The sequence below is a fragment of the Pholcus phalangioides genome, unplaced genomic scaffold, assembly GCF_987345545.1.
Source record: "Pholcus phalangioides strain wild (caught in Gottingen) unplaced genomic scaffold, Ppha-v1.0 ptg000015l_1, whole genome shotgun sequence".
Classification (NCBI taxonomy): Eukaryota; Metazoa; Arthropoda; class Arachnida; order Araneae; family Pholcidae; genus Pholcus; species Pholcus phalangioides.
The window spans coordinates 82,547,998-82,562,512 of NW_028301608.1; the positions used below are offsets into that span (position 1 = coordinate 82,547,998).

Below are 14,515 nucleotides of genomic sequence, written 5' to 3' on the forward strand. Positions count from 1 at the left end.
GTATGTATGTTTAATAAATAGCCATGGTTGTTTGCAGTGATTTATAGTACAAAAAATAAAATCAAAACATGGACCCTGTCTGCTCCTACTCCACCTTGTGTGAGCCATGACGTCAATTCAGGACCTCTTGGAACAGCCATCGGTTAGCTATATACATACAACACAGTCCAATACCTGAGCAAGACATTATGTAAAGCGTGTGAAGAGGAACAAAAACTTGCAGTTTTCTTCTGCTTTTCTAGCACAAGCTGCGTTCATCTGAAACAAAATCATTCACGAATAACACCATCTGGCCAAAGCAAAGTTAACGCATGGCAACACCAATCTCTCAGATCACTTATTTGTGTCTAAATGGGCTGGAAGGGAAACTTTGATAATTAAAATTAATACTGAGAGTTGCAAAATTTTAAAAATAGCAATTCTTTTGAAGTTTTCAATGCCCAAAATATCCAAGTTTTATAAATTATGGCCTCTGAAATTCACTAATAAACTTGAAACTATGTTAAAATAGGCATTTATGGTGCAAAAATTTCAAAAGAGTTTTGAAAATAGGCAAAAAAGGACATTTATGGCATTTTGCCTGAATTTCCGAAATTTTATGAAGTATCATAAGACCTAGTATATTCATTTTAATTCTGAGTAAAAAAAAAAAGATGTTAAAAAACATGGAGGATGCTTACATTTTGTGTGGATTTTTCATGGCCATTTAATTTAGCCTGGCATTCACTATTGTTCGCCTCGTTCAAATTTGAATTCACCTTTTTGGTTTCAGTTTTCTTTTCTGGATCACATATCTTAACTGACAGCTTACTGCCCGCCTTCCAAACCAAAACAGAGCAAAGTGTGCCAAGAGGCACAGATGGAACGGGTGCATTTTGTTCATTCAAAACAACAGAAGGATAACAAAACACAGGAAAAGTCTTTGCTTCTGTTGGAAGACTATGTACATCAACTTTTCTGATAGTTTCAGCATTGCCATAGTCAATATATCGAACGGTGACTTTTTCAGCATCTTCAATTTTTTCAATTGTTGCCCTGTAATACAGCGAGTCATCAGCACTCTTAGCACATACAATTCCACCACATGATAAATTTGCTAACACTTCTTTACTGCAGTGTTTCTGGAGAAGTGCTTGGAGTAAATTTATTGATTCCAATTGGTCAAGTCTCTGTAAGTAATGGGTGCCCCCTTCTGTATGCACAAACATGGCATCGATCTTGGAATTTTCAATAAGGTCGTCAGTTTTTAAATGATTACTGAGGATATCTGATTTCGATTGAACATCCTGTGAATTTAAGGAATCTGATGGTTGTGGATGTAAGAAGACAGTGGTGAATTGTTTCTCGATTTTATCAATTGTTACATCACATTTAATATACAGTCTCGGCTTTTGTGATGACTTATTCCTGATTGAAACAGGAATCGAGTACTTGGGATCAGACATGCAAGATGGAGGTAGAGGATAAATGTTTACTTTGTTTACAGTTTCACAGTTTCCATAGTCAACAAAAAGAACTTTGACCAGATCTTTTGAATCACAAATTTCTTTTACCATTGCCCTATACCACTTGCCATCTTCGGCACTCTTTGTAGAAACTATTTCTTCATTAACCAAATGGCGTTTCATAGGATCTGCTTTTTTACAAAGTTCTTCCAAACGTGTGCTAAGTGAGTGCACATGATCTAAATGGCATATTTTTTGCATGTGAAAAATTTCTCCATCGTTGTAAACAAAAGTTATCTGCTCAACTGAACCAACTGAAAGATTGATCTGCTCAAGTGATTGTGCATATATTGGCTCGGGCTGCAGCTTCGATATCTTAGGCTCTTTCACATGGTTTGAACTGGAATTTACAGCAGGAGCATGAACTTGATCATTAAGACAAATTCCATCAATATATATTCTTGCTTTAAGAGGTTCACAAACCGTATCTGTAAATTTCAATTCAATTTTTCTCCCTAACAAAGCATCAGCAACCTCTTTGACCAACTCACTGTGAGGCACTTGGTCCATTGTGATGGAAATGCTATATGCAGGCTGAAGGAATTGTGTGGGGAGAGGATGAACATTAACTTCATCAATCTCATCCAGGTAGCCAAAGTCAAAAAGCTTTACACAACATTTTGTTGGTTTTATTTCAGTCACATATCCTCTATACCAAGTGCCTCTTGAGTAAATACCAACAAGATCATCAACTGATGGACAATAAGAATTGGGACGTGTTTTGTTGCGAAAATATGAAAAAATGTCCTTTTGTAATTTAATAATCTCAATCCGATGAGATTCTAGTTGAACGTAAAAATTTTTTGAGTCATCCATGTGCACTATTTTCACTTCAGCTTCCTCAAAACTTTTATAATCCATATTTTTCAGTTCATTCTTTTTTGACGCTAAGGCTTCAACATCTTTAGACAATACTGACATATTGACTTCCTTAAAAATATCCATAGGCTTGACATCTGCACTGCTGGTCCTAGATGAAAACACTGGCCTTCCATTTTCGTAAAGGACAACTTGCTTTGGAACAAACTTTGAATGCACCACTTCCAACTCCAATTCTTTATTTAGAAGGCTCTTCAGATCATTATTTGACAGGGTAATTGGAATATCACACAATGTCACACAAATTGTGAATCTTGGACATGAAAATCTTTCATCCATAGGCCGAATGTCATGAAATTCCACCCTGCCCTTGTTGCCGCAGTCCAAGAAAAACACATTGAAAGTATTTTCTGGCAAAACTTCTAGAATCTGACAACGATACCATGAGTTATCTTTAGATAATTTTGCAAATACCACATCACCTAAAGAGAGCAATGAGCTTTTCTTTGAATCTGATTCACACCATTTATTAATTTCCAATTGCAGTTTCATAAACTCGTCACTATCTGAAGAACGTCGAACATATATTTCTTCACTTGATACACACCATGTAACAAGCACCTTGGTTCTGCCTTTCAGTACAAGATTTCGTTCCATGAGGCACTTTCGAGAAATGTCTTGCTTCTTGAAACTTATATCTTTCAAATTTTTGGTTGGAGTAGTTGGTTTGTTTGTGGGCAATTTGATTGATTTATTTTCAAGAAGCTCTGCAGCTTCTGATGATCGTTCTTCAGCTTTAGAGATGTCTGAATACCACGGCCTACCTTCAAGGTTAAATTCTTTTCCTTCAATCGAAATTGAAAGCACTACAAAATTATACTTTAATAATTTTACACTGGCTTCAAAACACCTCTTATCTAACTTGGCTATAACATCAGCTGAAATAGACTTTGATGAAAAACAAATGATAGGCGAACAACACTTTTTCTGTTCTTTAGAAAGGGAACACAGCTTGGTGACCTCTTCTTCACCTCCATAGTCTATATATCGAACTCTGAAACTATTCTTGTTTCTTTTGATGACATAACACCTGAACCACTCACTATACAGCACAGAAAACGCCACTGCCAGGTCTCCTTCTTCAGTTCTATAAACAATGGAAATATTTTTAGAACACATCCCACTGAAGACATTTTAGAGTAAAAGAACTGCAAGAATGACCAGTAACAAGAATCAAAAATAATTAAAATGTTTATGATAAACTGTCACTATAACCTGAAACAATGGCAAAAAAAAAACATTGATAATAGTAATTTGACATAATTTTCAAGCTATCGTTTTTACAATTTTTTTTTTTTTTTTGCAAATTATTCAATTCATTTCCGATTCATTCTGCTTCAAATTTAGCTTTAGTCTAGAAAATCCTAGATATTAGATAGCCAGTAACTATATTTCCAACTGCTAAAATACCCTAGATTTAAAAAAAAAATACATGTTTACTATTATGAAATATCCATTCCCTTCCAACAAGAGTACGGAAAACATAGTATTATTTACTTCATGGTAACCTCAGTCTGAACTCCCTGAAGAGTAGATTCCATTTTTGCGTATTCTTGCACCAAATTGTCTATGATTATCCATGCCCAAAGTCGTTGAGCAGAACTTTCATTATTGATAAATTCTAATGTGATAGCTGCACCTTCCTGCAAAAGGTCATATGCGAGAGGTATGTCACTGAACACGCTGAAAAACAAAAGATCAAATTTAAAATTCAAAAGGGAGAAAAAGAATTGATGCTAATATTATTACTAAGAAAATGTTATTTACATACTTTTTGCAGTGACATTCATAGGATTTCTTCATTAAAAAGATGCTTCTCTGTGATTATTCTATTACTCTATATTGTTATGTGAACCAGTTTATATGAAAATCGTTGCATCAGCATACATCATGTTGTGACCTGATTTATGTCTTTGTTGCTATATTCAGGTGTAGCATGCTTTGCTTCTTTATTATTTTTTATCATAACATGGTTTGTACAATGAATTTAAAGTCTTGCACTGTCATCATGTTCATACTTTTTACTGCAGTCGAACATGGTTTATTTGGAGCTCATGACAGCAAAAAAAAAAAACTTGAATTATCAGACTAATCTATACTGGATCCATAAAACTACAAAATACAACTTAATCATTGATATTTCCATACTAGGATTAATAATTGATCTTAGTTTCTACATTATTCCACAGTGCTGGAATCTGCATCATTGTGGAATTTCTTGACCATGCTCAAAGCCTGATTTGCAGAAAGTTACTGATCATCAATCACGAAACTCTTTCAGAAATTTTGTTAATCGTTTGTATAGTACTAAACACATCTATTTTTTATAAGAATTTGTTGAAAGAAACAGTTCTCATGAAATCACTTTCCAGATGTTGTAAAATAAAATTTATATCACGTGGTACACAATTTTGATGCATTCTGGCTGAACAATGTTGAAATGGACATAAAATTTACAAAAAAACTCTAAAATTTACAGATTAACATTTTCAATCATTTATACATGGACAGTCATCCCTGAAATAAATTGCTCACTAGTGATCTAAACCTTTTTTGGTGGACTAATTCAGCATGGATATTCTTTTTATGAATTCAGATCATGGAGTTTTGCCTGTTTCTGATCATCAAAACTGTCAACTTTTTTCGAACTGAATTGCTAAATGTGTATCTAATGAGAAAAGCAAATCATTCTGATATACATTTCAACATTCGAAGGGTACTGGTTTTCTAAAGTGTTAATTTTTTATTACAAGTCATAAAACCGTGATTAACTTTAGGACTGGCCCGACGATTCCTTGAACATTGCTAAGTGGACAGAATGCTAGTGTGGCTGTTCTAACCAGAATTTTTGTTAAAGGTTGAAAAAAATATCACCCACTGTAGACCTAAATTAAAATACTTTTGAAGATTTACTGTTTAAAAAATTAGTCAGCAGCCAATAGGTCTGAATGAAGGTGGAACAAATTGGACCAGAGAAGCAACATCTGGCAGCTTTTGGATTTTCCCTCCAATTGTCAACATTTCCTCATACTATGCTTATTTTCCTTCCCCCCACTCAAACTTTAAATCATCCAAAATATTTGAAAAAAAAACTTCAAATTAAACAAGAAATTTTAACATTAAATTAGATATAAAACTTAAAGGTATAAGATCACAATCAAGTTCTCTGTACTTTTAATAATTTCACATTCTTTTCATACAAGTGATTTTGTCTTTTAATAATGTGCACACCATATTCCCCTGCATCAGCCGGTATACAAGGAAACAGCGAAGGAGACCAGCATGCCAACAAATTCAAATCATGCATTCTTACACCACTGGTATGAAGCTTGTCAGTAACAATAAATGTTCAGCTTTTTTATTGGGGGTTACCCCCCAGGACAACAATCATATTACAATAAAAAAAACCACTAAAAACTATTATTTTTAATTTTTAACTGGAAGTTCATTAAATACTGCACCTCACTGGCTGTGGAACCTAGAGGGCTCAGGCCACACGATTCCCCCTGCCGATGCAACTTTCTGAGGTCACAGTGTCTATTAATAATTTGTAAATATTCAATGCATTACCAACCTATATTACGCCCTTGTGGGTGGTATATACGGACGTATAGCAATCCAAGACTCCACTATGTTTTCTTTCTATCAGAGCTCTTACAGTACCTACGACAAAACATTCATTCCAACACAAGTTCTGTGAGTTCGACCATGCACTATGAAAATTAAGCTGGGTTGACCCCTCCTCACTGACAAATTCATTGTTATGGTAAAGATTGGTGTAATTTAAAAAATGATAGAAATAAGTAAAACACTGCAAGAAATGCAAAGACCTGTTTTGTTAAAACAGATTTCTGTAGTATTGAAACTATCTCCCTTAGTTCTGTAGTTTATTGCAGCCATCCGTCGAAAATATGGACAATCCATTGAGTTGGTTGAACACATACTGTGATCCTCATTAAACCTCGTTTTTCCCAGCATGCAGACCAGACACCAATGTTTAAAAATCTGGTATCAAGTTTGATGGCATGTCTCTTAACCGCTTATATCCCCTTTGGGGACAGAGTAAGTCATGTTCTGGTTTGGTGGTGGTGGCATGCCAGGTAATGCTGGGGAATACAGTAGTTATTCTGATTAAGACGTCAACATACGACAGTTGAAATTAAATTACAGTTTGGATTATATTTCGCACTTTATAAACTTTAAGGTTTTAATCATAAGGCTCAATACCTAATTAAATACTACTAATTGAAAAAAAAACTAAATTCCTACTACCTGTCTTGTTTCTCAATTTGCTTAGAGTGCTGTTCAATACAACTGATTGGTAGTTCTTCCATAGAGTTTACAAGCATAGATGCAATACTCGTGCCTGGAAAATATTTTAAATTTAGGGATATTTGTATTTATAAAAAAAATAGGTGCAACCTATTTGACAACAATACACATGATTTAAATCACAATAATGCAGCATCTTGAATTAGAATTAATTTAATATGTAGAACTTGATAATTAATGTTTGATGCTACAGATAGTTTTATAGATATGTTCAAAAGAAAAAACTTTTCCCACTAGGATTTTTGCACAATCAACCCTTTAACAACCCCCCCCCCCCCAGGAGTTCCCAAACCTTTTCCACCTGCAGTGCCCGACCCTAATCAACGTTTACCAGCAGCTCCCAGAGCATTTTCACAAAGAATCTCTTTGAAGAGCCTTTTTTGGCCATCGCTCCTAAACACCCCCAACATAGGTTGGCGGTGCACAGTTTGAGAACCCCTGCCTTCACTAATCAGCTGGGTATAATGGCTAGACATAATGAACCTACCATATATACTTCTATACAAGCCTACATTTATACAGTTTTAGAACAAAAAAATAGGTTTATACACAAGTATATGCAGTATATTGAAGGTAATCAAATGTCTGGTCAATGCTCATCCATTTCCAATGAAAAAATTGTCATTTCCATTTCACAAAGGATTCTAAGAAACTAAAATAGAATGAATGATGAAGTATAGCTGCCAACTTCAAAGAATTAAAATTAGGGCAGGGTATTTAAGCAGATCTAAATTCTAAAAAATTAATATAAAAGGGATTTTTTTGGAAAAGAATGCAGGGATTTTTCATCAATAAAATTAAAATTATAGTGATTTTCCCTTTGCAAAACTGTAACATTGCGTATGCCAGTAGTTCACAATCTTTGTGAGCCAGCAGCCCAGTTGATTTTCTTTTTTGCGACAGAAGTCCACACAACTAATGGAGAAGAAATGAAACAGCAAATTACTCACAGCCTGGTTTGACTGATGTCAGGGGCCTGATGGTTGAGAAACACTACTACTAAACCACACATGCACCTTGTCCACATTTCTCTGCATAATAGGTAACGAATCGGTACATGTTGGAATGTGTAAGTATTGTGAATCTAATGTGTAAAGTTTGTTTCCATGCAATGCTTGAGCAGTGCTGCCATCAATTTTTCTAAATAAGCGAAGTGCAATGATTGAATAATTGTACCGCTGTAGCTCTCTGTGGCAAAACTTTTTAACGAGAACATCAGCTCACATTCGTAAAGTTGGTAACCACAGAAAACCAACAGCAACTGTGGCAATGGTGGGATTTGAACCTAGGTCCTCACGATTCGAATTCATCAAGTAGCAATTGAGAAACACTGGTGTAAAGCCATCACTGATCAATGTCAAGTTCCTAATCATTACCAACCAGTAGGTTGAATTACTAATATCAAATCACACCAAGAAAAAAAATCACCATCACCTCGGAACGGGACATATCGCCAAAACAAACACAAGTCATCTTGCCAATTTCAGATGCTACAAAGCTGAATTGACGCGTGGGCTGTTTGGCAAATTTTGTCTTTCTCCCTGAAAATGAAATATTTTCTTTCACTTGATACAATGATAATTTACAATTTTGGGATTAAAAACGAAAGCAGTCTTTTTTTCCAATCACAGGATTTAATTTGGGAGATAAGAATTTTTTGGGAATCCAGGAGATGAAGTAGAAATTCTGGAGCCTCCCGGAAAATCCAGTAGATTTGGCAGCTATGACATGGTTTTTCCTCAGCCTATAAACACATCTAGCATGACCATTCCAATTCAGCATCACACTTACACATCAACTTTAAAGGCTGAATCACTTTTCTCTCTCAAAATGTTTATACATGTAATTATAGATTATATAGATTAATTATAAAGATTAAACTTACCTTCTTTATCGAATAATTCCAAAGATCCAGGAATACCATCAACCACATAAGCTTTCAGAGGCTTATCAAAAACAAGAAGGGCGAAGAATTCTATATCTTCTTGCCTCCAAGCATTAGTTCCAGCAACAGGTTTTACATTCGCTAGACTGCATTGGATGGCCTATCAAAAAGACCAATAAATTAGGAATCTGGTTCACTGGCACAACCCTCAGACATATAAACCTGATTTAAAACTTTTGGAAGGAAAAAAGAAAAACAATACCATTGCTGGGTATTCAGTAAGTTTCAAGTTCAAATGAAATAAATCAGATTTTTTGACAACAGCAGAATTCCCATAATCAATGTAATGAACAGCATACGTTTCGTTTGGGAAAATCTGTAAAAAAAAAAAAAAGTCTGATTACTATCATATTTTTTGAGTACAAAATTCTCACATGTTTAATATATAATTACACTATCATAGTCTAATGGCATATGCTAGTAATCCATGTAATCTCAAATGCTTTGAAAAACACTGTTTTCAGAGAATATTGATATACAGTCCACACACCACTTAATGTGATCACATCAGGACCCTAGGTTTCTGATAAAAATAACCAAATAATAACTACATCTGAAAAAGTACTGTTTGCAAGTATGGTGACCATACATCCTTGTTTGGTCAAACAAGACAACTCTTGTGTGATCACTCAAATGTTCACAATCATTCCATTTTTTTCCCTCTAAGCTAAACACCTGCATCGTTTTTATTGGGTCATTGCGAGGCACTGGAATCAAATTATCTAATGTACATAACAAACTAAGATATTTTTAAATTCACATTTCAATGAGAGACACTCAAAAAAAAATAATCCAGTCAACTTAAAGAAACCAATCAAGAACTGAAGGAACAGGCTTTTTTTTTGTTATACATTTGTCTTCACTATAAGACCACATTGCTGAAAGCATCTCCACACCAGGGTTAGGTTTTTGACATATCAAGCGTCAAAAACTGGTTTAAACTATCAAAAACATAAATGAATGCTTCTGGATAATGTTTTGAACACGATAGATATGTAACATGAGGAAAAACTCTTATTTGCATATTACAATGTTTTATTTTTAAACATTAATTTATCACAATAATAAAAACAAAATATTTATTATAATTGGCATTTTTAAATCTTCCAACGTAAAAAGTCTAGAACAGCGGTTCTCAACCGATGCTCTGTGAGAGGAGCCGCAGCCGATCAAAGAAAAAAAAACCAGTAAATTTGAGAAAAATTATATTTTTAAAAAATAAAAATAAATCAGTAACTTTGATAAATAAGTGAAAAAAATGGGCATATGGGCTCTGCCATAGAAATTATATACCATAAAGGCTCAGCGAATAAAAAAAGTTGCGAATTGCTGGTCTAGAGCATATAAATAAACCATAAAATTATATTTTATGGGTTTTTTTTATCTAAACCAGTGGTGTTGCAACCCCTGGGTCATAAGATTCCCCAAAATGAAAACTTCCAAATAAAAAATTAATTTTTATTGGACATGCTAAAACTAAAGAATGCCTTTATTCAGCTGAGCTAATTACCACATATCTTACAATGCAATTTTATGAAATTCTACTAGCACAATAATCAATAGATTGGCTCAGTCATGCCAGAATCATGAATGTGCATTGTCTTTGCAAAAGAAAAAAACACAGGAAATGACGTTTGAATGTTTACTCTACCCATGTTACTCCCCCAAAGCAGAATGTGCCAAAATCTGCGACGTACGTCGCAGAACAATTCGGAAGAATTTTAAGAAAAAGTGCAAGAAACACTATTACATGTATGAGGGGTTTTACCGCAGAACATTTCCAATCAGCCGAGGGCTCGTCGCAGAACAGTGCTAAACATTCTGCTTTGGGGTGTTACTCTATATAAGTTATCAACCCTACTCTACACATATATGGATCATAGAGAATACTATGGACTGATTCAACATTAAAATGGAAATGTTTGTCAACAAGAGAGAGAACACCTTCTAGCCTCCGTCTTGTAACCTGAAAATAACTTACTGGGGAAAAATAAGTTTGGTTAAACCTTAGCTTGAGAATGCACAAAAATAAACTTTCCATGGGGGGGGGGGGGGGGAAATGACAACATTAACCAAAGTCCTAATAACTTTTAACCAATTTGTTTCCATGTTATGATATTGGTCTGTTCCGTTCTTTGCAAAAGTTATAATACCTGAATGATAACATTATCTGATTATAATAGGCAGGGTTGAGACTGCAGTAGAAATGTCCAGACTAAGAGAACAAAAAATAAAAAGAAATTTGTCTAACTTAAGTGTCTTAACTATGCCTCAACTAAATAGCTTTTTTCTCCTACTCGTATAGTAAATAAAAAAAGTTGTCTTTCACTCTGCAATGGGGAAAAATTACAAAGGATTATGCGAAAGAAAAGACATGAAAATGCAAAGTCACCAAAGAGGGTGTGCCCCCTTGTAGGGAAAAGATTTTTTCCCTACAAGAGGGAAAAAGGTGCTAAGCAAGCTTGTATTCATCCCACCACTGCCATTCAAACCCAAATCTTGCACACGTCAACAGGGGTAAGGTGACTGTGGCAATGTACTTGTGAGCAGATAAAATTATTCTGATTGCTGCTACCCAATCCCCAACAAACAAAACCAATTTATGAGAAAAGTAAAGGGGAAGTGAAATATTGATTAGGCCCAAGTTGTAAAATGAGCCATGATTTTAGAGATAAAATAATGCAGGAACGTGGCGAAGAAAATATTCCTAAAAAAACCACGACCTGTGGTCGACAGGTCATGACATAAGGTCGCAAAATGTTTTTTTTTGTGACCTTATTCTACTTTCATTATTTTTTCCTAATGATAGACACCTCAATAATTAAAAATGCTAGAGCAGGAATACACAACCTCTAGCCTACAACTCAAATGTTGCTCGTGGCAGAAAAGCATGAATACATGCAACATGACACAGCAGGGCAATTTCTTACAGGGTAGTAAAGAAAGTTCCTTGGTAGCATTTTACTGGCAAACCGTTGATCCTAGAGACATACTTCTAATATGAAAAGTATTAAAATAATGTGTACAGAATGAATCCAGATACTTCATTCATACTGCAAGGGGGTTATATAGTTATTAAAATATAAAAATATACTTTTTATATGGGCAGTGTCCTAAAAAAACATTAAAAAGTTATTGCCCTGCCTCTCCTGAGCCTAACAAATAAATTATATTGTTTTTTTAAATGTAATATGCCCCGAGAGATTTGAATTTAAATATCAATGAAAAGTTGGGAAAGAACAATATAAACTAATGGATAAGCTAAAGCTCATCATAATGTTTCCCCAACTTTTCCGATTTTTGAATTTAAATACCTCAGGGAATATTGCACTTACATAGATTTCTTTTTAGGTTGGGCTCACCAGAGGCAGCGCAACAACTTTCTGTTTGGGTTTTTGAGGACGGTTTCTGTATAAAAAGTTCATTTTGGCATTTTGATAACTACAAAACCCCTTGCAATATGAATGGCATATCCGAGGTCTATAGTTATTTTAGATACTTTTTCTGATTGGAAGTATGCCTCTAGGATCAACAGTTCACCAGTAAAATATGGCTAAGGGACTTTCTTTACTACCCTGTATATACCTCTCTAGCTAACAATATTTCCCGAATAGAAGTATGAAAAATTATGTTATTTGTATTACACAAATTATAGCTAAAAAATGTTATATGTAAGTAAATTTGCTATATATCACTGGAATCATGAAAAAATCGTCAATGATGGGAAATAAAACGCTATGCAAATCGTAATTGATTAAATGTAATTCATGAAAACAGATTTAACAAATATGCAAGATACATTCATTACTAATTAGTCATAATTATCATATATAATTCAAAAGCTATTAAAATGATCTCAACCTTTGATTTTAGTTAAGAATAAAAATTCAAGTGAGCTCAGTGGAATTTTTTTTTCAAGTTGGGATGGAGACAAAATTACAGAAACGTCCTATAACCTGACCTACATAGATCATATGGTCACTCTAGAGGTTTTTTAGAGGTCTCTAGAGGTCAAGACTGAGCATTTCAATTGTTTTCAAATTTTTAATCAAATACATTCCAATTATGTCAGCTCCAAAATTAAATTTTCATGTTAGAAAACTTTTGATGAATTGAAATTAAACGAAATGTGAATAAATTTTATCATGTTACAATGTTTCTCTTTAATTTAATTGTTTTTCTTCTAAATATATATACCATATATATTTTTGTATTTGCCATAGTATGGCGAGAATGACTAATGTTTAACAAGTTATCTCGAAGTGTCTTTCTGATATCTTCAAAATTGAATCAATATTCCAAATTTAAGATCATGCAAGAAGATGAAGACAGGATTGTGCACCTTTGCTCTAAAGACTTACTTCTTGTACAAAGCACCTATACAACATGCCATCATCATAGGCAGCACAATACACTTCATCAATCACAGGCGATTCAACATTTTTCTTCACAATACCCTTCAACTGTTCAGCTATTTCCACCAACTTTTTGGTATCCTCTTCTCTGCAAACAAAAAATTTACCTGGGTTGAGAACATATTGCACCTTCACCTGTAAGGATATCCATTTGGATAAATAATTAGTTTGATCACCAAAAATTTCCCACAAGCAAATTAATTGTTTTAATTAATCTAATTAACAATTAGAAGATACCTCCACATACAAGAGTAATGGTATATGAATTTTAACTATTTGGATAATGATAAAGTGGCCAACCTGTTTATTTCACTTACCTTGTCTTCTCCAGTAAGACAGGCAGATCCAAGAGATGACATTTCGACGCTCACCATTGGAGAGTTCTTAATCAAATCCTGGCAAATATGACAAAATGACAAAAATTATGTATGAGAAATATGACTTAAAAGGAAAGGATCTCAGGGTGACATCTTCAAAAAGTTTTGAAAAAATTACTACTGATTCTACTCATTTAAATATGCACAAAAATATTTTTAAAAAACTGGCGAAATTATTATGGGTCACCCAAAAAAATGTAAATATTAATATTTTGAACACCAATAGAGGTCAAAAATGCATTTAAAAAGCTTGCAATCTTAGCGTCTTATTGACATAAGATTGATATTCTAAACACATGCTCAGGTATAGAACAGATGAAAAGAGAAAAGAAATAACTAGTTTCTCTCTTAAAAAAGATAAGCTGAAAGGAAAAGTGGATAGCCAACTGTTGTCATTTTAAATAATTTTTTGTGACGTTATAATTGCACTCTGCCGATAATTTTTTATTTTTATGTCATTCTAGGCAAGACGAATGTGCTTCCTTTTTTTCATAATTGTTTGAGGACGTCACCTTGGGACCCTTTCCTTGTTACAGCAGATCTGACATATGTAAAAAGGTATTACATATGCAGGTAAAATTTTACATATCCGCCTAAACAATGATTCCCAATGTCGTAGGGGGAGCACAGATTTTTTTTGGGGGAGAGGGGAGTGATTTGAGAATGAGTTTTCCAGGCTTGGAATATTTCAGAACTCTGAAAATTTTTGTCAGTTCACATTTATATTTTTTAAACAATTTCTTGTGACGACTTTCTTTTATTTTTCTCTTTCAGTGTTTTCTTTCGAATGGGTTCTTAACATTTTGGGTTATATGAAAAAATTTTGCCAATAAGATGAAGTCCACAAACCTCCCTGCCAATAAAATGAAGAAAAATGAAAGCTTCTGGCCCCTTCATAAAATATTATTTACAGAGCAATGTGAAAAAAGAGTTAATTGTTTTCTCATAAAAGCTCATGGAGCCCCCAACCCCGAAGTCACTCCAAGGACAATGGGTAAAGAACTATCTCTTTTGACTAAATAAATTACCTTTTTGGGTCCCTCAAAGTGAATAGGAGTTTAC

At 34.1% G+C, this 14,515-nt stretch overlaps 1 protein-coding gene across 3 annotated transcripts in view; it reads right to left on the bottom strand.

Annotated features, from left to right (window-relative positions):
• Positions 1–14,515, bottom strand: part of LOC149076837 (tudor domain-containing 6-like) — a 59,147-nt gene that overhangs the window by 7,726 nt on the left and 36,906 nt on the right. For all 3 annotated transcript variants that reach the window (XM_089244545.1, XM_089244546.1, XM_089244547.1), the window contains 7 exons: positions 13,394–13,471; positions 13,023–13,211; positions 8,864–8,977; positions 8,602–8,761; positions 6,657–6,750; positions 3,882–4,067; positions 681–3,471 (listed from right to left, as the gene is read on the bottom strand). In XM_089244545.1, the coding sequence (XP_089100671.1) occupies positions 681–3,471; positions 3,882–4,067; positions 6,657–6,750; positions 8,602–8,761; positions 8,864–8,977; positions 13,023–13,211; positions 13,394–13,471 (3,612 nt within the window). The remainder of the gene's footprint in view (positions 1–680; positions 3,472–3,881; positions 4,068–6,656; positions 6,751–8,601; positions 8,762–8,863; positions 8,978–13,022; positions 13,212–13,393; positions 13,472–14,515) is intronic.